General features: G+C 45.3%; 1 protein-coding gene across 4 annotated transcripts in view; it reads right to left on the bottom strand.

The window, feature by feature from the left end:
- The window catches only part of TNFAIP8 (TNF alpha induced protein 8), a 52,609-nt gene that overhangs the window by 21,105 nt on the left and 9,930 nt on the right, over positions 1–21,574 (bottom strand). The window contains exon 1 of one of the 4 annotated variants that reach the window (XM_085891485.1): positions 16,466–16,670. The exons of 1 other annotated variant lie outside the window; for it this stretch is intronic. In XM_085891485.1, coding sequence (XP_085747611.1) covers positions 16,466–16,475 — 10 coding nt within the window. In that variant the 5' untranslated portion in view covers positions 16,476–16,670. Of the gene's footprint in view, positions 1–14,326; positions 14,680–14,767; positions 15,065–16,465; positions 16,671–21,574 lie in introns of those variants that run through there. 2 more of the 4 variants (XM_085891484.1, XM_085891487.1) reach the window with 2 other exon arrangements.

Below are 21,574 nucleotides of genomic sequence, written 5' to 3' on the forward strand. Positions count from 1 at the left end.
TTTTTTCTCCAGCCTTTAAAACCCTCATTTTATTTTACTTGAACACCGCAGAACATACATCCACCTTCTTGTCACTTCCCAAAACCTCCAGTTTAGCAGTACTTGCACAAAATGCTACGTTATTTTATGTTGTCTCTACGAATCAAATTTGCCACTCGTGCTCTCAGCGTTGGGGAATATTGAGATTCACACAAAAATCACACCTTGTAGGAAATATAGATTGTGCTCTGAATCGCAAAGCAAGAGTGTAAAGGACCTTTCCCATGTCCTTCTTCTTAAGACTGCCTGGGGTAAGGTGTTCTAATGAACTCTCGAGTTATCACAGGGAAAACTAGAGGGGGAGCACTCGGGAGAGTGCAAAACCGCCGCCGCCAATACTGCTGGGTCACTCAAGTGAACCTTATATCTTATTCATTAAATATGATGTCAACAGTGCTGACAGTTATAGTTCTTTTCTCCAACATTTTTTTAGGGGGGGGGGGGGGGGTTTGGAAATCACTTAAAACATGTAGAAATGCAAAAAAAAGAAATCGAAATTTTGTTGAAAAAAAAGTTGCAAAATTTTTTTTTTCTCTCACAATTATTTTTTTTGGGGGGGGGGTTGGAAATCACCTAAAACATGTAGAAATGCAAAAAAAAATGTTTTTTTTCTCTAACAATTTTTTGGGGGAGGGGGTTAGAAATCACTTAAAACATGTAGAAATGCAAAAAAAAATATTTTTTTCTCTAACATTTTTTTTTGGGGGGGGGGGTGTTTGAAAACACTTAAAAAATGTAGAAAAGCAAAAAAAAAAATTTTTCTCTAACAAATTTTTTTTGGGGGGTGGAAATCACTTAAAACATGTAGAAATGCAAAAAAATTTTTTTTTTCTTTTTGGGGGGGGTAACAATTTTTTGGGGGGGTTGGAAATCACTTAAAACATGTAGAAATGCAAAAAAAATTTTTTCTCTAAATTTTTTTTGGGGGGGGGGTGGAAATTACTTAAAACATGTAGAAATGCAAAAAAAAAATTCTCTAACTTTTTTTTTGGGGGGGGGGACCAAGTCCAAAATTTATGGGCATGATCTTTGGACCATATCTAACCCCCCCGCCCCCCCACCAAGTTTCGTCGAAATCCGTCGAGGAGTTTTTCCGTAATACTGTTCACAAACAAACACAAACAAACAGACAAACAAACAAACAAACAAACACAAAGGGGTGAAAACAGTAACCTCCATCCATCTTCGAAGATGGCGGAGGTTAACGAGAATGACACCTGGGAGGGCGCATACCTCTGGCAGGTTGAACAGGTTAAGTTTAGTTTGTATCCCACTGATAGGTCGGATCTCAATCCGGACCTGAACCAAAATCGAATCGGCTTGTTCTTGTCACCGACTCAACTCATCCACCAAGTTTTGTCATAATCCATCCACAACGTTTTGAAACATTGTGCTATATATCGTTTTTGGCCCCATATCTCAATTGATAAGAAAAACTTCAAAAAGCAATTACAAAATCCGGATCTTCAGCAAAATCGAATCAATTCTTCCATCACAGATCTGATCTGTGATGGTCCAGCAAGTTTCGTCCGAATCCGTCAATGACGTTTTGTGATATAATGCTCACAGACAGACAGACAGACAAACAAGGGTGAAAACATAAAACCATCATAAAAATGATGGCACCACCAAAATTGTTCTGAACGGGAGTCTATTTACATTACATGTCATTGGACTGAAAACTTGTGTCATTGGACCTTCCACTTGTAGTGTTCCAGATAAAATTGACCAGGCAAGCGCACAACTACCACTGGCTGCAGAGACACATGTCCTGACTGCATTGCGTTTCCATGTTGGCCTCGATTGAAGTTTCGATTTGCCGTTGCCGTCTCGGTTGTTTGTTCGTCCTGAACTGAATCTCTATTTCTTCACGATTCTAGTTCATAATTATTAGTTACTTGGAATTCAAACTTTTACCAGGACGACTGACTGTAGAATTGCCAAGTTTGTGGAGTAAAACATATATTCTTAGCCTTCACACGTCATACGGGTAATACTTTGTTAGTGAGCCGCTCACCATTTTGAGAGATTCCATTAATAACGTGAAGGTGTTTTACATATTTTATTACCTCTTTCGCCTGGTGTTGGCTTAGTGGTGAGGGTGGCTGGCTTGGGATCTTAAGGTCCTGAGTTCAAGCCCCATTGGCTGCTGAATCAACACGAGGTGGAGTTGACTCAGTCTGTCATCCTTCCGAGGACGGCGAAATGAGCGTCAGTGTACTGGTAGAGGGTCACAGCACCAGCGGCATAGCCGCACTTCCAAGAAATGATAGCCACCTGGAAGCCAAGTTGCCATACGCAAGAACAGAACAGATTACCTTTCACTCAAGGTGGATGGAGGTCATGTTTTCACCCCTGTTTGTCTGTTTGTGAGCAGGATATCTCAAAATGTTTTTGACGTATTCGGCCAAAATTTAGTGGACAGGCTGGGTGTGTGACGAGGACGAATTGAATAGATTTTGGTTGAGGTCTGCATGCAGATCCGGCCTATCAGTGGGACACAAAGCATAAACTGTTCAGCCTTGCAGAGGTGTGTGCTCTAGTTTTAAATGCGATAGGTTTCTAATCCTTCATTTACTTAGGAGAGGGGCTGAGTGAGTCAGGACACATAGGACAAACTATGTTCTAATATGACTGCTGTTAAACAGTGGAACCTTTCTCTTTTTTTTGATACAGAATTGAGGCTCATGGATTAGCGAGAACATCAAACGGATCAGGATGCAACAGAACAAACCGGCAGCAGGAGGAGAGGGGGAAACAAACAACAGCAGGGTTTACGGACATAATGGAGACAGACTGAGAAGTTAAGGGATGTGAGGAAGAACGAGGACAACTTGGGGAGGACACAGGAAGTAGACAAGATATATACAGAAGCAAACTCACAAGAAGGAAAGCAGGAAACTTGGAAAGAGGAAGGCTTGGGGAGAGTTAACAGGGGTAAAAAGATCATGCTTTTGGATGGGAGATGATCTGAGATGGTGGGAGGGGGTTGCTGGTAGACCACATGCAGCTGTCTTGAAAACCTGGAGGAAAGAATGAGATTGAAGAGAATGTGGAAGTTAATTCCACATGTGGGAGGAAAAAAAAAAGAGAGGAATGAATGAGTGGAGGTGAGCAGTGATTCTGGATTTTTGGAGTTTCAATAGAAGGGGGTTGACATGAATGTTTACGAACGCGTGCCGAGGAGCAAATGGGTGTCGTAATTGAGCGGAGCGCCAGGGCTATTCCGACGACAATGCCTGGTGTTGGCTTAATGGTTAGGGTGGTGAGCTTGGGATTCTAAGGTCCTGAGTTCAAATCCTGCTTGGCCATTTAATTAATACCAAGTGGGGTTGACTCAGCCTGTCATCCTTCCGACCGAGGTCGGCAAAATGAGTACCAGCTTGCTGGGATGATCGAGCCATTCGAGTATCCTGTGTCAGAGTGGTGACCCATCCAAGATTATGCCCAATAGCCTAGTAGACTGCTTCGGCAGCACCGACGCTCTGCACAGAGTATGGCCCAATGGATGGAATCGGCTTACTTCCAATCAGCAAGGTCATGGAATCCATCATCGCAGTTGGTGTAAAGTCATTCCTCTTCTCCAACGGCCTCATCTCAAATCATCAATTCGGATTCAGACCAGGACACTCTACCTTGCACACGCTACTTCTACTCTCTCACCAATGGATGGAGGCCCTCAATATCAGACATGAGATTAGGGCCATCTCTCTGGACATATCTTGAGCTTTTAATGCAGTCTGGCATCCTGTCTTGCTCTCCAAACTGTCTGCCTCTGGAATCCAAGGCCAACTCCACTCTTGGATTACAACTTCCCCCACTCTTGTGGCTCAACATGTGGCTCTCGAGGGACCCCTTTATTCTCGCCAACCTGTCAAGGCTGGAGCACCCCAAGGCAGTGTTATCGGCCCAATCCTATTCCTAATATTAATCAGTGATCTCAGTGACTTTATCTCTTTGTTGATGACTCCACCCTCTGCAGTGACCATCCCTCATCCTTCAGACAGGAAGGTTGCAGCCTCTTCCCACCCTTCAGACCTTGACAAAAATCACAAGCTGGTCAAACACTTGGAATATGTCTTTCAATCCTGACAAATCTCACACTCTCACGATCACCATCTCTCTCTCCAAAAGGACCGTCTGGAAATCTCTCCTGTCTACTTTTTATTTTTATTTTTAACAATCCTCCCGAGGAAGTTCAGTCATTCAAACTCCTGGGTCTCACTATTAATCATGATCTCTCGGACAAATCGCATTTAAAAGTTTGCCTCTAAAGCCAGATGATGACTGGGCATCATCCTTTGTGCAAAGTCCTTCCTTAGCACACTTGAGCTCCTATCCACCAACAAAGCTTTCGTCCATAGCTCGATGGAGTACTGCTTTCCCCTTTGGGCTGGCTCCCCTGCCTCATATATTACTCAGCTTGACACCCTGAAAACAAAGACCTTTAATATCATTGGAATATCTCGCGATGAAGTCGAGTCTATGGGACAATCACTTCACCATCGCCAACACGTCGTTTGTCTCCGTCTTCTTCCGCCTCATTTCTGGTCTTGCACCCTCTGCCCTCTGTGTGCGCTGTCCCACCCTCCCCCCCTCAAGATTCTTCAACATGCATGCGGTCCACCAACAACCCCCTCCTTATGAAACTGTCTAAATCCAGAACCAATGCTCACCTACACTCATTTATTCCTCTTTTTCTCACCTGTGGAACCACCTTTCTACACTTTATTCAATCTCACTCTTCTCTGGTGGTCTTGAAGACAGCTGTTCACCACCATCTCCAGTCATCCCCCATCCAAAGCCATGATCTTTTCTACACCCGTTAAACCCCCTCCACCCCCCTCCCAAAATTTTGCTTTTGTATCCATCTTGTCCACCCCTTGCATTCTCCACTACCCATCATTGGGACCTGCATCACTTGTTTGTCCGTCTCAGTCTACCTCCTTCCTCCACCCTGCGATTGGTGTTTCCCCTTTCTCTGGTTATTCCCTTTGTTATGTCGTGTCCTGGTCTGTTCTGTGCCCTTGTTCTTCCATGAGCCAAGACCATGTCTTTAAAAAAAAAAAAGTGTCAGCCATGGACTGACTAGCTCTGCTTTTCCTGTATACTTTAAACCTCAGACTATTTTTAATCCACTTAAGAACTATACCAAGATAAAATATATCTAAAACCACTTGACAACACCTATCATCCACGACTACTACTAGTACTTGTTCTTTTTACAGCCCCCATTATTTCCATCGTCTTACGTGTTCGGCCAGGGAACATTGTTTGGCACAAGTCTTTCACAAACTGGTTGGCCAGGCCTGACATTCGACTGAAGATGACAAGAATTGGTAATTTGGTCAGTGTGCCCGCGATGGCGATAACTCGCCTGATCTTTGCAAACACCGTGGCAGCTTTAACGTCCACCAACAACCAGTGCTGGCAAACAGGTCCTCTGGCGTATCGGCCTTCTGATGGACGGTGGGTACGTTGATGCATCGCCCTGCATGCCAAACACCGGGATAAGAGTTTATAGCTGGGTCAACATTCAAACCCAGGCGAGTCATTCGAAGGACGAGTGTGCATACACCTCGGCTATCCTCCCAGCCTTTACAATCGACCAACCATTTTAATCACAGTCACCTCTGTGTGCAAGTGATTTTAAAATAACATTGTTGAGGTGGAGGTGCTATCCATCCATCGTATCATTTTGCCAAATCGCAAGTCCTGAAAACCGGTGGAATCTCCCATAAGCTGCTGGCATCATCATCTCCTTCTAAAGGATGAAAAATATACATTTTATGGACACAAGTTGTGGGTGCGTCCAGGAAGGGGAGCCAGGGGGATTCGGCCATTTTTTGCATATCCAATATGTAGATGGGCCCAAATAACTAATGTTCCGTAGACTTATATACCGATATGCCTGGTGTTGGCTTAATGGTTAGGGTTGGTGGGCTTGGGATCCGAGGGTCCTGAGTTCAGATCCTGCTTGGCTGTTGAATTAATACGAGGTGGGGTTGACTCTGCCTGTCATCCTTCTGAGTTCGGCAAAACGAGTACCAGCTCACTGGTATCCTGCGTCGGAGTGGCGACCCGTCCAGGATTGTGCCCAATAGCCAAGGAGACCGCTTCGGCAGCACCGACGCTCTGCACAGAGTGTGGTCCCAACGGATGGACAAACCAATGCTGGTCAGATTACACTCACCATTAATCAATGAACCGTTTTACATTTAGAAGTAAACAAAAGGAAAAGGTAAGAAGAAGAAAAAGGAACAAGCCAAATGGTATTTAAAAGAGATTTATAGTATTGTTAGCACTTGAATTAATTTTATTGGGAAGAAAATAATTAAATATTTATTGAAAAACCTTAATACTATTGCCCTTACCCACTGAAGGTTTTGAGGATAAACATTTACTTTTGTTGAATCCCCAAACTCCATGCGTCATGTCATCATCTTTACGTTTGCTGCTGTTGTTGACGGTACATACAGTATCTACACCTGCCATTTGGACTTCATCATTCTCTAATTATCTCCACCACCGAAAGGTGAAGGAGGTTATGTTTTTCACCCCTTTCTGAACCTAAATTCATTGAACCTAAATCAATGAGCCAGGGTTAATGGGGGGAGCAACATCAACAGCAGGAGATATTTAAAATGCACGTGTATATGATGAGCCAGTGAGTTCTATTTGGAGATTGTGACAGCATCGTTATCTCTCTATGACAACAGGAGTAAAGTTCATGGGACGATGGCCCAGCAGCAAATTTCCAAAGATGGAAAAACAGGTGGAGGCTAGAACGTAACTTGATAGAACGCATACCTCCACCAGGCTGAACAGTTCACGTTTTGTATCCCACCGATAGGCCGGATTGGCATCCGGATCTACACCCAAATCAAATTAAATTTTGCTCGTCACACAATCGACCTGTCCACCAAGTTTTGTCCGAAACCGTCCATTACTTTTTGAGATATCGTGCTCACAGACTAACAAACAGACGTGAAAAGACAACCTCAATCCACCTTCGGGGGTAGAGGTAACCAGTGATCAACATCAAGTCTAAACTGAAGATTACCCAAATGAGCTTCACAATGGGAGACGTCTGATGATGTCCAGAGGTCTCGGCTACCGGGTATCGGAATGTACCAGGTCAGATTCCGAAACGAGGTCAAAGTGGTACGGCGTGCTATCGAGAAAGTGAATCTCTAAAGTACTTGCACGACTCGAGCAACTGGGCATTCAGGAAGACTTGGCGCGACGACGATTTACCACCTGGAACCTGGATTTGGAGATGTGAATAGCATGGGACAGTTCACGGCTGATGTTAACACACAACAAACTCGAAAAGGTTGGACCTCTGCCTAGAGCTGATCATGTAATGCAATGGAAAGTTAATCTTTCCAAAGTGACGCAGTAAACAGATGTCACATTTCACATTTGTTTGTCATCAGGGCATTAAACTGTAACGGCACAAGACGGAATAAATTATTACGTGAAATGGCAGAAGATATAGAAAAGCTGTCGGGTTATTTATACAAACAGGAAACAGGATCGGAGGCAGAACACTACCTTATGGCACACAATCTGCCTTGGGGAAGGTGGAAGAACACAGGGCATTAAAAGGTGACACCAGTGCTTTCAAGCACAAAGAAACTCAGTCATGTGCGAAGAGGATTCTCGATCTCATTGGTGGAAAGGAAGGCAAACAGAGCTGGGAGCTCGACACGCGGCGAAGCCACGCGAGCTGCTCGGCGAGAGCGCTCAGACATATTCCTTGAAGCGCAGTCTGAGATCGAGTCAGGAGAAGAAGCACGTCAACTGTGCAGCTAATGAGCAGGAAAAAAAGAAAGAAAACCCAACATGCTTTGAGCTGTGTCTATCATGTGGATCAAATGTGGAGAGAAGAACCCTGATTTTCACCCCCTTTGTGTGGAAGGGATCCATCAATACATGTTTATAATTTTTTTTATTTTTTATTTTTACGTATTCGCTTCATCTACAATCCCCGTTATTATCCCCATGCTTAAAAAAAACAACAAAAAACAACAACAGGGGGATATTGTAATCAGCGGTCTGTCTGTCTGTCTGTCTGTTAATGTCACTATCTTCTCCTAAATTCTGGCACAGAAATCCACTGTACTTGGTAGTTAAGAGCACCACATGGCAAGATGGTGTGAGAGCGGTACAATTTTGGCCCCGCTTCCTGGGGCTCTGGGTGCAGGGTCAAAAGATCAAATCCCCCAAAAATGAAATTACGGGAACATTTTGAAATATTTTTCAGTTAAACTTTGTGCACGCACTCAGCGCCGAGGGGCACATGAAATATGTAAAAATATTTTTTTTTCGATTTGATCCCAGGTTTATGCCCCTGGAAGTAGAGACTTTGGGTCACAGGGATCAAAAAATTTAAACTCAAAATTTCATATCAAGTCATTCGGTGAACGTTTTCGCCCCGTTTTAACTTTGTTTTAGGTGGGAAGCATGGGGATTTGCGACGACGCACCGCCATCGACTCCTTTCGAGTTGGAACTGCAGGATCATTGGATTAAGAAAAGAATGGCCTACAGCTAGAACGGTACTCGGGAGAGCGCAATCCTCTGCCAAGCTGAACAGTTTACGTTTTGTACCCCACTGATAGGCCGGATCTGGATCCGGACCTGAACCAAGATCGATTCGGCTTGTTCTGATCACTTAACCAACTCATCCACAACTTTTTTGAAATAGAATGCTCTACATAGAATATCGTTTTTTTTGGCCCCATCTCTCAATGGTGAAGAATCACTTGCAAAATTAAAAAAAATTCTCGTATCCGGATTCAGATTCTCACCAAAACGTGAGAATCGATTCGTCCTTGTCACACACCCAACATGTCCACCGAGTTTCGTCCGAATCCGTACACAACTTTTTCAGATATCCCGCACACAAGCAGACAGACAAACAGACAGAGAGGGGTGAAAACGTAACATCTTTCCACCTTTAGTGGTGGAGGTTAAAAAAAAAAGAAGAAAAAAAGAGAAAGGAAAAAAAAAAATCGATTTCAGGTGACCTTGAGCTTTGATGTTTTGATCTAAAAAAACAAACAAACAAGTCTTCCAGGTTTTGATTGGTGAACCAATATGCTAATTCCTAACATTTCACGTCAATTGGATGAAAATTGACGATTTTATGTGACGCTGAGCTTTTAAATTTATTTATTTTTAGTTAATGTACACATTGTCGAGGCTCGTATGAGAGCTAACACACAACGCTTAACAAGGTGGAAGGGAGAGGGATGGGGCAGAGAACACAAAATGGACATTACAGGGACTTTCAGGAAGGAAGGCAGGGAATTTGAAGGAGGTGGGTTTGGGGTGGATTAACGGGGGTAGAAAAGATCATGGTTTTGGATGGGGGAAGATATGAGATGGTGGTGAACAGCTGTTTTGAAGATCTGGAGGGAAGAAGGGGATTGAAGAGAGTGTGGGAGTTTGTTCCAAAGGTGGAGAAAAGGGGGACCTGCCTGTGGCGAGAGAGTGAGAGGCCCAAAGACTCAGCCTCACCAGGGGAGATGCCAATGATCCGAAATGCCTTGATTTCTACAGCGTGAAGCCGAGAAAGGTGAGAGAAAGGAGCACCAGCCCAGAAGGGAGAGCAGTACTCCATCAGGCTGTGGACGAAAGCTTTGTATGTGATCAGCAGCTCAGGTGGGCTGAGGATGGACTTTGCACGATGGGAGGATTCTCAGTCAGCAACTGGCTTTGGAGGCCAGGTTGGAAATGTGGCTTTCTCAGGAAAGATCATGGCAGATAGTGAGACCCAGAAGCTTGAAAGAGAGTTCTTCCAGAGGATTGTTGAGAAAATAGTTTGGGGGGAGGGGGGGGGTTCCAAACGGTCCTTTTGGAGAGACAAAGTGAGAGTGTGAGATTTGTCCGGATTGAAATACATGTTCCACGTGTTGGACCAGTTTGTGATTTTATCCAGATCTGCAGTGAGCGAAGAAGCAGCTGCTTGCCGGTCTGAGGGATGACAGATGGTACGGCAGAGGGTGGAGTCATCAGCAAAGAGATAAAGAGGATAAAAAGGAATCGGAGAGATCATTGATGAAAACCAGAAAAAGAACAGGAAAGAACTCCATTTAGGGCCACACGTTGGCTGTGACAGGACAGGAAGTCTGCGAGCCATGAGTGGAGATGGCCTTGAATACCATAGGAAGAGAGTTTGGTGAGTAGGGCAGGGTGATAGACTGTGTCAAAAGCACGCGATATGTATAGGGCTATGGCTCTGATTTCCTGTCTGGCATTGAGGACCTCCATCCATTGTTGGGAGAGCAGAAGCAGCATATCCAGGGTGGAGTGACCTGGTCTGAAACCAAATTGATGATCGGAAATCAAGGCATTGGAGAAGAGGAAGGATTTCATATCTGAGGCGATGATGGATTCCATAATCTTGCTGATGATTGGGAGAAGGCTGATTGGTCTGTAGTTACAGGGATCTGTTTTTGCACCTTTTTATGCAGGGCAGTGATGTTAGCAGATTTCGAAGCAGATGGCAGATGACCTTTAGCAAATGAGAGGGTGAATAGAACAGAGAGAGGGTGAGCAAGAGCAGAAGAGCAGGCTTTGAGGACACGTGGGCTGATGCCATCTGGACCGGTTGCAGAATCAGAGTTGAGGTTTAACAGCAAGCTCTCCACCTTGTCAGGAGAAAAGGACACAGAGTCCAGGGACAGTTGGGTGTGACTGGGTAAGGTGGGTAGAGAAAGTGATGGGTTTTAAACACAAGATTTAGCTGCAAACACCGAGTTTAGACATTCAGCTTCTTCAGTTTAGGCATTCAGAGATACTTGGGAGCAGCCATTTGAGGTAAGGGAGGGGATGGAGGGGGAACATACACCAGAAACAGATTTGATTAGACGCCACCAGGATTTTGAGGAGGGTGCGAGGTTTGAGAATTCAGAATTGAGTTTAGAAAGATGTTGTTTTTCTGGCTCTCCTGAGGGTAGACACACACTTGTCCTGAGCTTTATGGAAGGAGCTGAGATTGCCCTCAGTTGGGTTTGCTTTCCATGGGGCAAAGGCAAGTTGTTTCAGGACAACTGCCTCGCCACAAGCTTCAGTGAACCAAGGGCGGGAGGAAGGGTAGGACAACTGAAGACGAGAGGGGATAAATCTGTGCATGAGGGAGAGTAAGTTTCTTTGAAAGAATTCCCAGGATGAGTTGATGTTGGAGAAATTAGCGATAGGAGACCAGTCTATAAGTTTGATGGCTGCTTGGAGACCCTGCCAGTCAGCCTGAGTGAATTGCCAGACTCGACGGCGGTGAGGTGGTTCTCTGATAACAGCCAGAGAGATGTCCACTTCCACAAGGACGTGGTAAGAATAACCGATTGGAGTGGAGCAAGAGCAGCAGATATTGTCAGGGAAATTTGTCAAAATCAGATCCAGAAGAGATGGAGTACCATTGGTTGAGACCCGGGTCGGGAAGTTGACCGATTGAGTCAGTCACAATGAGTCGCAGAAGTCTTTTGCTGAAGTGCCATGACAGGAGAGAGAGGTACCCACACCCAGCCAACTGGCATGATGACAATTGAAGTCGCCACATATGAGGAAGAGAGAGTTTGGATGAGAAGATAGAAGATGGTCCATGTTTTCGGATTGTGAGGTGTAGATGGAGTCATCACTGTTAGGTGGACGGTACAGTACACATATAAACATGAGGTGGGAGTGGAGGGGAAGCCGTCTCCAGAGATATTCCTGGGGGAGTGGGGGAGTGAGGGCAGTGCATGGAGAGTAGGAAAGAGAGTCTTTGATGAAGAGAGCAACTCCTCCACCAGGACGAGGCTCAGGTCTGTCATACCGGAGGAGGGAGTAACCAGGGAGAGATACTTGGGAGTCAGACACATCTTGGGGGAGGAAAGTTTCTGTTCGGCAGATGATTATGTCTCGTTTGTCAGTGGCAACCTGTATGGAAAGATCTGTCAGGTTTGAGCGAAGGCGATGCTTGAGGTCCACGCTGTTAATGAAGAGGGAGGGGAGGAGGCTTTGGGTGCAGGGGAGGTGAGGGGGAGGATAGGACAAGGGAGGAGGGGGAGGAGGTAAGGAGAGTTATTAAAAGAGTGGGGGATTGCAGAAGAGCGAGGGGAGGGGCCGGATGAGGATGAGAAAAGGCTCTCTGGTGCTGGGTTGAGGTGCAGTGGGGAGTAATAGGAGAGGGGGCAGACAGTTGAGGATTTGAGGAGGTGGAGTGATGAGATGGAGGAGATTGGCAGGGGAAGGAGGCAGCTTTGTGGATGCGAAGGGGCGGGGGCAACTTTGAGAAGGGTGAGAGAGGGGGTGAATGGAGGGAGAAGGGTGCGGGAGGAGTTTTTGAGAAAGGTGAGAGGGAAGCTTGTAGTGGAAAGAGTGTGATGGTTGCTTTGATAGGATGGGTGAGAGGGGTGAATTGGCACTGAAAACGTTTGACCTTTTGACCAAATTATTCATTTGTCTTCTCCATATTCTCATAATAAAGCTTTAAAAAAAAATTTGATGACAAAGCTCAAATGGCATATATTAGAATTTCAGGTGTATTCGATGAAAACTGATGATTTTCGGTGATGCTGACATTTGACCTTTGAAAAAAAAAATTTTTAATTTGTCTTCTCCATATTTTCATAATAAATATTTGTTGAAAATTTGATGACAAAAGCTCAAATGGTGAAAAACAAAACTTATGGCCCGGACAGAAACACAGTAGCGATTACAAAACCCTTCTTCCGCTGCGTGGGGGGGAAGGGCTAATAATAAAAGGAAATCACAATTTCAATATGGTATAAACTTTAGGATTTCACAACCTGCAGGAGCATGGGTCATATCAGGGTACACGCAATCCATGCAAAATTGTTGTGAATTATTTGCAGAAAACAAAATAAGCAAAATGAACAAAGAAGCAAATGAGAACAGCACTCAGTGGAGCACATAGCTCCACCAGGCTGAACAGTTTACATTTTGTATCCCACTGATAGGCCGGAGCTGGATTCCGGACCTGAACAAACATCAAATGGACTTGTTCTTGTCACCGAACCAACTCATCCATCTTGTCTCGTTCAAATCCGTACACAACTTTTTTAAATATCATGCTACATATCGTTTTTGGCCCCATCTCTGAATAGTGAATAATCACTTAAATTTCTCGTATCCGGATCTGGATCTTCACCGAAATCGAATCAATTCTTCCTTGTCACACACCCGACGTGTTCCACCAAGTTTCGTCCGAATCTGTCCGCAACTTTTTGAGATATCCTGTTCACAGACTAACACAGGGGTGAAAACATAACCTCCACCCAGCTTCTGTGACAGAGGTGAAAACAAAAACTGATAAAAGACCTTTTGGATTTGCAAGAGTTTAGGGATGGAAAAAAAAAAAACAAAGGAAGAATAAACAGATCAACTACTTCTGTTCGTGTTGCCAACAGTGCTTGTCCTTTTCTTTCCGTTTCAAAGCATTACACGATGATGAATCAAGTCTGCAAGTGTCAGATTTATTAATAGGAGGGAAGAAGAGGAGCCAATTTCTTTTTCGAAGAATGAATGGTTTCAAAGTGAAAGGTTGACCATCTAACTGGTTTTGGAAGTTAATAAATCAACAAAGTTCCTGCAGTGGGGACAAAAACCATCGCTATCTTGTACAATCATAACAGGTTCGCAAAACATAAAACGAGAGCGAAGTCGATGGCACGCCACCGCTGACCCCCCCGCACTTCCCACCGAAAGCAAAGTTGAAAGATGGCAAAGAATTCCGCCACCAGGGAATGACCCAATATCAAAGAGAAATTTTGAGTTAAAATATTTTCTTGTTTTGACTCGTGTGACCTTGTGCAGAAAAAGCCCTCCTTGGGGCATGAACCGGGGGTGAAATCCAAAACATTGTTACATATTTCATGCGCCTGTAATTGCATTTTTTGACCACACCCTTTGGTGGCCTTCTTGCCATGTGGTGATCACGACGACCACGTTTGGTGGACCTCTGAACAACCGTTTCGGAGGAGATGATGTGACGGACGCACGGGGCTTATTAAAATAGCCCCTGTTGTTTTTTAAAAAGTGTGGGGATAATAAATAAAATCAATTAACCTGTGCCATTCATATTCTAACGAGTCACTTGCAAATACAGCTTCTTTTTTTTTTGGGGGCTTAAAATCTCTAAAATCCCTCGATCATCGATTCATCTTCAAAAGAAGGAAATATAAAAATAGATCCAAGTGAAGAGCATGAGGCCTAATATAATTGTCGAGTAGCTAAGGCTCATGGAAGAACTTGAACGTATGGATTTTGTACATTACCTTAGGGATCAGTGGATCAATCTCGTGTCGGTATGCAGTCTCAGCTGTGACTCCAGGCAAGTCACAGCGGCATGAGGCAAGTGCGCATGTGGGAACAAAAAGACAAGACGACGCAAAATTGCCAACTTGTCATGGCATTTCTGCAAGAATCCAGTAATGTCACTGGAACTGGAAGGATAACTAAGAGGGAGCATACTAAGAGGGTGAAGGCTGGTGTCGGTCTGCGTCGGTGGACAGGCAGAACGACAGATTAAATCAACGCGACATTGATCAAGATGTGTTAACCGCCGTGGGAAGCAAGGATAAGCTGCCATTTCAGGCATTAACCCTTCATCAAAGAAAAAGAGCAGGGTTAACACCCCCTATAACAGGGTGCTCTTTTGTTCCGACGAAGGGTAAATACCCAAAACTTCTCCTTGCTTCGCACGGCAGGTAGCGTACCTCCACCAACGTCCTGTCGATTCCATCCATTATTCACAAAACCGTCCTCCTGGTGCTTCGAGGAGGACACCGTCCTTCGGACGGGCATCAAGCTGGGTGCCCCGTCTGGTAGCATTTGTCTTTGGTAAAGCAGAAGAGGCCACTACTGTGTGCCGATACCATGAACAAATTCCTGCCCGAACCGACGGCACCCTGCGATAGGGTGGGGACCTCTCCAGGGTTGGTTCTCGGCCAAGGAAACGTCCACGGCTTGTTTTGAGAGCTCTGCTACACTCCGTGAAGGAGTGTGGCAATGACAATGATATCACTGCTTTGTGCAGCCGTAATGGAGGGAGCACATGAGAGAAAAAAAAGAGAAGACTTTAGAGTGGCCAAGGTTTGATAATGAATAAACCATACACATCGGTGGCCATAGACTCAGTCTAGACAGCTCAAAGGAAAGGGCGTTATATCTCTGCATCATCCAGTTGGGCAAGAATGTTCACTACGAGGCTCCATAAAATTATAAGTCTCCTCGTGATTGCCAGATTTGTAAGATGTGATTGTCTAACAAAAATTGTCACAGGTGTACATGCATGGTCACTCCTGGAATCCACGTTACGTGTCTAAAATGCCTCCTGATTCAGGCAAGGCCAAGAGCCCCGGTCATTATTATTATTTTTAATTTCTCTTTGGAATGTTCTGGAAGCTACCACTCGTCATTCGCAAAATACTAACCCTTCATCCAAATCGCAATTCAACGAAAGAATAATTATAAATAAATAAATAAATAAATAAAAATCACCCACATTCAGATACATGAAATCGGGATGATGTTCAGAAAGATGTCTTCCTACTTGAATGTTAATGATTGGGAATTGGGTCACTAATTTCCTCTTTATATTCCTGCTTAACCAGGCTATGCAACCACCTTCCAGAGGCTGTTCTGTCTCACACTTCCCTCTTTTCCCCCAGGAGCAGAAATCACCCGGCACTGCCCGGTGGGTGGTGGGTGCGGCAGGGTGCCTGGCACTGCCCGGCCAGGTGAGTTTTTCCCGGCGGGGGTTTTGGGATGTGTTAGGCATTGAAAAGCTTTGGAGTTATTGGCCTCATGGCGGTTATCCTTTGCCTCTGGCCGGCGGCAGCACTGCCTGACCCCACATCCCAATACACACTTTATAGCGGCCTTTGGTGGCTTCAAAACGGACGTCAAGGCCAACGTGTGCCGTGTGGTAGCTTATAACCATGCCCAGGTGCTAAATTCCCAACACCCAAAATTTTGGGCCTCAAGGTGCTACGGTTTGGCCGTGAGAGAATAACGTAAACACTTGATAATATGTATATAGATTAACCGAACTCGCTAGTTCCAGCATCACCTATCCTCCTCAATTTCCTCTTTTCCTGGTCGTTCATTCCCTTGATGTTTGACGCGCTGTCACTTCTACCTTGCCCTTCCATGAGCCTTGCTCCAAAAATAACAAGAACAACAAAATTTAATTTTAAATTTAAAAAAAAACACCATAAACAAACTTCACTTGAACATCAAGTCATATTTTCATTGAAGCACTGTAATCAGCCCAGTGTGGACAGTTATCCGTACACAAACAAGCACCTCACAAGACTTTTAAACACATTCAGGAATGGAATCAAACACTCCGGGCCGTCCAGTGCCGATCACATTTCCAAGTGGGTCACTACTACTGCACTCGGACAACTTACGGTCTGCCATCTTCAACAGCCTGCTTCAGGCCTTCCCCACATTACGTTTGCAACGATGTTCAAAAAAAAACAATACACAGTCACGCCTAACAAAGGTAAATGTGACATCAAACACAAACTCTCCTCCTCTTCCTTTCCGACGAGTCAACGCGTTCTGCCCTGTGTGCGTGTGTGCTCGCCCTGGCACCACCAAACAAAGGTTAATCCTTCTTGGAACAAGTAAATAAATCCCAAAACATGCACAATGCAACAATACGCCTCACCAGTGTGACCAGTCCTCAATTTCATAAATGCCAATGAAAAAAGCCAAGAATTCACAAGGTTTCGGGAAAGCGATGATAATACAAAAGCAAGACGCCAAGGTGAACAACGAATAGCCACGATCTTGTGAAAAAAGCCAAGGAGTGGTCACAATGCACTTGACGACACAAAGCAAGACGATACGGATCAACAATGAAAGTTTGATAAATATGGTGCAGGCAGCGTAGAGTTGAAGCAACAAGCGAAGTTGAGGCCTTCCCAGTGAACGTCTGAGCTCGCCCACCTGCTTGGATTGCACCTGGGGACCGTGGACCCGAAGGTCGTCGGGTTCACTGAAAAAAAAATTCCCCTGTACCACGAGGTGCTCATCGCAGACAAACGAATCGCACTGTAATTAGCAGGAAGTTTGCCCGCCAAGAGGACAAATATTTGAGGAAATGGCAGCAAGCATGACCGCCACCAAAATGCTGGAGGATTTTGGAGCAAGGGATGTGGTTGCGCCGAGACGACTGCTCCAGAAACTGCGGTTATAACCCGATTCCAGTCCAGTCATCGCCAACAAATCGATGCAACTCGGTTTTCCATGATGATCTCCACTTCTCGTTAACAAATGTGCGTTGGACTGGGATTCAAATTGGAATTCAACCCGCTGGTTGCACCATCACCGGGGGCGCAGTTGCGCCACTGGTGCAGTGCCCCTGTGCATTCGGCAGGAATCTGGGATTTGTTCAGGGTGCCGGCGCTTACTCGTCTCTTCTTAAAGACACCGTGGGATGTTTAACGTCCACCACATTAAATGCTAGCAGATGGGACACACGGTTTGAACGTCCGTCCGTGGGATGGCACACACGCGTCAATGTATGTGCATCACCAGGATGACAGTTTATAGCCAGGTCGGGATTCGAACCGAGGTTAACAACCTCAGAGCGGAGTGTCCTTTCTAGTAAGCGTTCATTATGCAACGTGCGGCGTGTTTTTTTTTTATGGTACATCACATCGTTAACAAAGAAATAGCCACTGCGGTGCACGACAGACAACAATGCAAGAAGCAGGTGCCTGGTGTTTGGACAGAGGTGTGTTGTTGATAAGGTTGCTGAAGTTCAGAGTGTGCAAAGATGGATGCTTTCTGCCTCTCGATCCAAATCCCCAATGCACCCTTTTCAAACACGCAGAGCCTCTTGCCAAAGAGTGCAAATTGCGCAGTTTTGGTTGAAAAAGAGAAGAGAAAACGGAGGAAGTGGGAGTTATGCCAAACACCGAGTGAGAGGGATAAAAGTCTCCAATACAACCATTCTGCCAGCTGCTGACTTTGGTTTGGGAAACATGGCTTCGTTCTTTCCTTTTATCCTCAATCATTCGAGCTGTCCTTTTGTACAAGTGGGAAACCCAACCGCATTCTTTCTGCTTTTATTTCTCCGCCTGAGTGGATGACCTTCGGATATAACCAAGGGTGCGGACGCGTCGTTCGGTGGGGTTCCGGGGATCGAGGGGTCTAAACCTCGATGATCGATGCTGCTCAGCCGATGATCGTGATTGCCATTGAATGAAGCACTTGATTAGCTGAAGGAATCGTTCAGATCTCTCTGAAATTTATGGTTCACTTTTCCTGATGCATCTCCCATGAAGATATACTTCCCATTAGTGGTAAATCCACAACATTCTGCTTTTATCTATCCACTCTCTATACCACCTCTCCATTATTTTTTTCCCCACTAACACTCACCTTTCGTCTATCTTTGTCAGTAAACCCGTGTACATTAAGGAGCCTTAAAGGACCTCAGCATTCATGATGACATTCACCTTCAAGGCCGGGCTCAAAAGGCTTTTGCTTCAACTCCAAATCACCAGTTTTTTTATTTATTCCTGCTGAAAAAGGGGTCGTGTCCCAGAGTGGTGTTGCCATACAATTTACAAATCCACATGGACGTTTAACATGCCTCCTTTTGGGTGGTGGACAACAGTAATAGCCTTGTAGAGATATTTCTGTCTCAGTCTCCATCTCGAACATCTCCATCTCGAGAGATCCTTCTTGGACAAAGCACAATTCTAAATTGGCCTCCAATGCCAGTCGCCGACTCGGCATCCTCCGTCTTGCAAGGTCCTTCCTCAGCACACTTTAACTCCTAACCATCTACAAGGCCTTCGTCCGCAGCTTAATGGAATACTGCTCTCTCCCCTCTGGGCTGGCACCCCTACCTCACATCTTGCTCAACTTGACGCCGTGGAAACCAAAGCCTTCAAGACCATTGGAATCGAGCACTATGAAGCCGAGTCTATGGGCTTATCACTTCGCCATCGCAGACAGTTTGGTGGTACCTGTCTTCTCCCACCTCCTTTCTGGTCACGCACCCTCTTCTCTTTCCATGCTTTGTCCTCCCCAGGTTTCTGCATGGCACACACGGTCCACCATCAACCCCCTTCTAGCAACATTTCCAAAATCCAGGACCACTGCTCACCTCCACTCTTTCGTTCCCCTTTTCTCCCACCTGTGGAATCAACTTCCACATTCTCTTCAATCTCATACATCCCACCATGTCTTCAAGATAGCTGTTCACCATCACCTCAGATCAACCCCCTCCCATCCAAAACCATGATCTTTTCTACCCCCATTAACCTCACTACCAGGCCCACCTCCTTCCAAACTTCAAGTTTTTCCTTCCTGAGAGTTTGCTTCGGTTTCCATCTTGTTCACCGCCTGCATCCTCACCTCCTCTCATTCTTCCACACATCCCTTCCGTGTGCAAGTCTCCCTCCATTTTGTCCCTCATTCCTTCTGTTCTTGTGTTTCCCCCTCTCTTTCTGCTACGTCCTGATCCATTCTACGTTCAAGCTCCTCCAAGAGCCTCGACTTTGTATCAACACAAACTCTCCATCTCTATCTCTCTGTCTCTTAGCAGAAGATTAATTGTAACTTTTATCACTATGGCTGCGCTTGCCAGATTTAAGAGCTGGAACAAGACAATGTTTGCATTTGTCTTGTGTCAACAGTTTTGGGTTGACAACTGTCCAAATGAAGCTGCTGATAGAATTTTTGCAACAAACATTCACTGAGCATCGTCTTCGTGGGTGGTGGTGGTGGTGGTGGTGGTGGTTCGCGAAAAGATACCAAGAAATCAAGTTAAATTGGTCCAGAACAACCCAATGATGACACAGTAAACAAATGATGACCCCAAAGTCTCATCACCATGCTTTAGCTCAGCTTATCAAATTTGCCTTATGCCATTTTTTGGGTTTTTTTTTTTTTTTTTTTTTTACACCCATGCGTCCATTCTCTTGTCTACCCACGAAGTAAACAACTAATGCATTAAGACAGGCTGACATTTACACGGGACGGAGGCATGCTCTGGTGCAAACGTGCACGTGCAATGCCCTCAGCTCCTAAAGCTACTTAACTTAATGGGCCGAAAACCTGATGATGGAGGGGAGTTCAGCAGATTATGCAGTCAATTAGCCCTAACTTGTCTGTCTGTAACCACTGGTGGTTTAGAAGCTGGTAACATCACCATTGTTGAATGTGTGTGTGTGTGTGTGTGTGTGTGTGTGTGTGTGTGTGTGTATGGGGGGGGGGGGACACATCTGTGCATTACATTGAAGGAGAGAAAAAATAATCATAGAAATAACAAGAAAAACAATTAAATAATGATAACTAAATAAGTGAACAGTTTGACTGTCACACACACACACACACACACACACACACACACACACACACACACACACACACACACACACACACACACACACACACACACACACACACACACACACACTGGGGTTCTTGCATGACCGAATCCCGAGTCACAATTAATCTAACGACCGTGTGCAGCAACAAGTCTTTCCCACAGGTCCACGGTTTTCATGGAATCAAATTTTACTTTCCATCTCCGTTCGCACGTTTCAATCTTACAAACACTTCCCCCTCCCGACTCCCATGTCCGCTTCAAACAGTGTCCTGTCATTGCTACACCCGCCTTTCAAAATCCCTTCCCTCTTACTTCCCATGATTCTGGGGTTAGCAAGCACAAAATCTGAGCACTGACTGGTAGACCAAGCCAAAAGTAAATAACGACACGAACATTCAAGTACAAAACCAATGCAACAGCAACAAGAGTTCCACGCAGCAACAACTAAACTCTTTCTGGAACCTTCCATGCATGCCCTGACTGTTGAGCGTTTGGTTGGCATAAAGTTTGGGCAATGGTGCCAGCTTTCTTTGGGATGCTAAGTTGGTGAGCACGACGGGCAAACTGGTCTAGTAACACGTTGGGTTAACTGACATGTTGACAGCTCCACTAACCTGCTGCACATTGCCTGGGAAGGGGACGAGAGGAGGAGGGGGGGGGGGAGGAGAGGTTGTTGGGGGTGAGAGTGGCGCACAATATTGCCAGCTGTCTCGCTATCTGGCATTAGCGGAAACTAAACGTGTTATCTCCAAGTGCACGCGTTGCTCTGACTCCTGTGGTCGGTTTCTCTCTTTCTCCCTCTCCTTCCACAGTCAATGGCGAATGGGGCTCGTTCGCTTGTGCAAGTTCAGAGACAATTATTGGAAACACCTCTTTGCTTTCTTCCATTCGAGTCCATTTCGGTAGTTGCCAATCACGTCGGTGGGCAATGGCGCAGGCGGAGTGCCAAGGTGAACGAAACTCCGAGGTCACTGTGAATGACCGGATAGAAATGTCGGTTATAAAGCAAAGACAGCCAAGCATGAAGGGTATGGAACCATTTGCCATTTAAGCTACCATATCTCACAAGCACAGAAACATTGTATAAACAAACAAAAATCTTCATGCTTCGACTTGTTTGATGTCACAACCATCTTGCACGATCAAGCGGGTTCGACGCTTTCCC

The sequence above is a fragment of the Eptatretus burgeri genome, chromosome 8 (assembly GCF_056783735.1).
Source record: "Eptatretus burgeri isolate ZD-2024b chromosome 8, Ebu_testis_v1, whole genome shotgun sequence".
Lineage (NCBI taxonomy): Eukaryota > Metazoa > Chordata > Myxini > Myxiniformes > Myxinidae > Eptatretus > Eptatretus burgeri.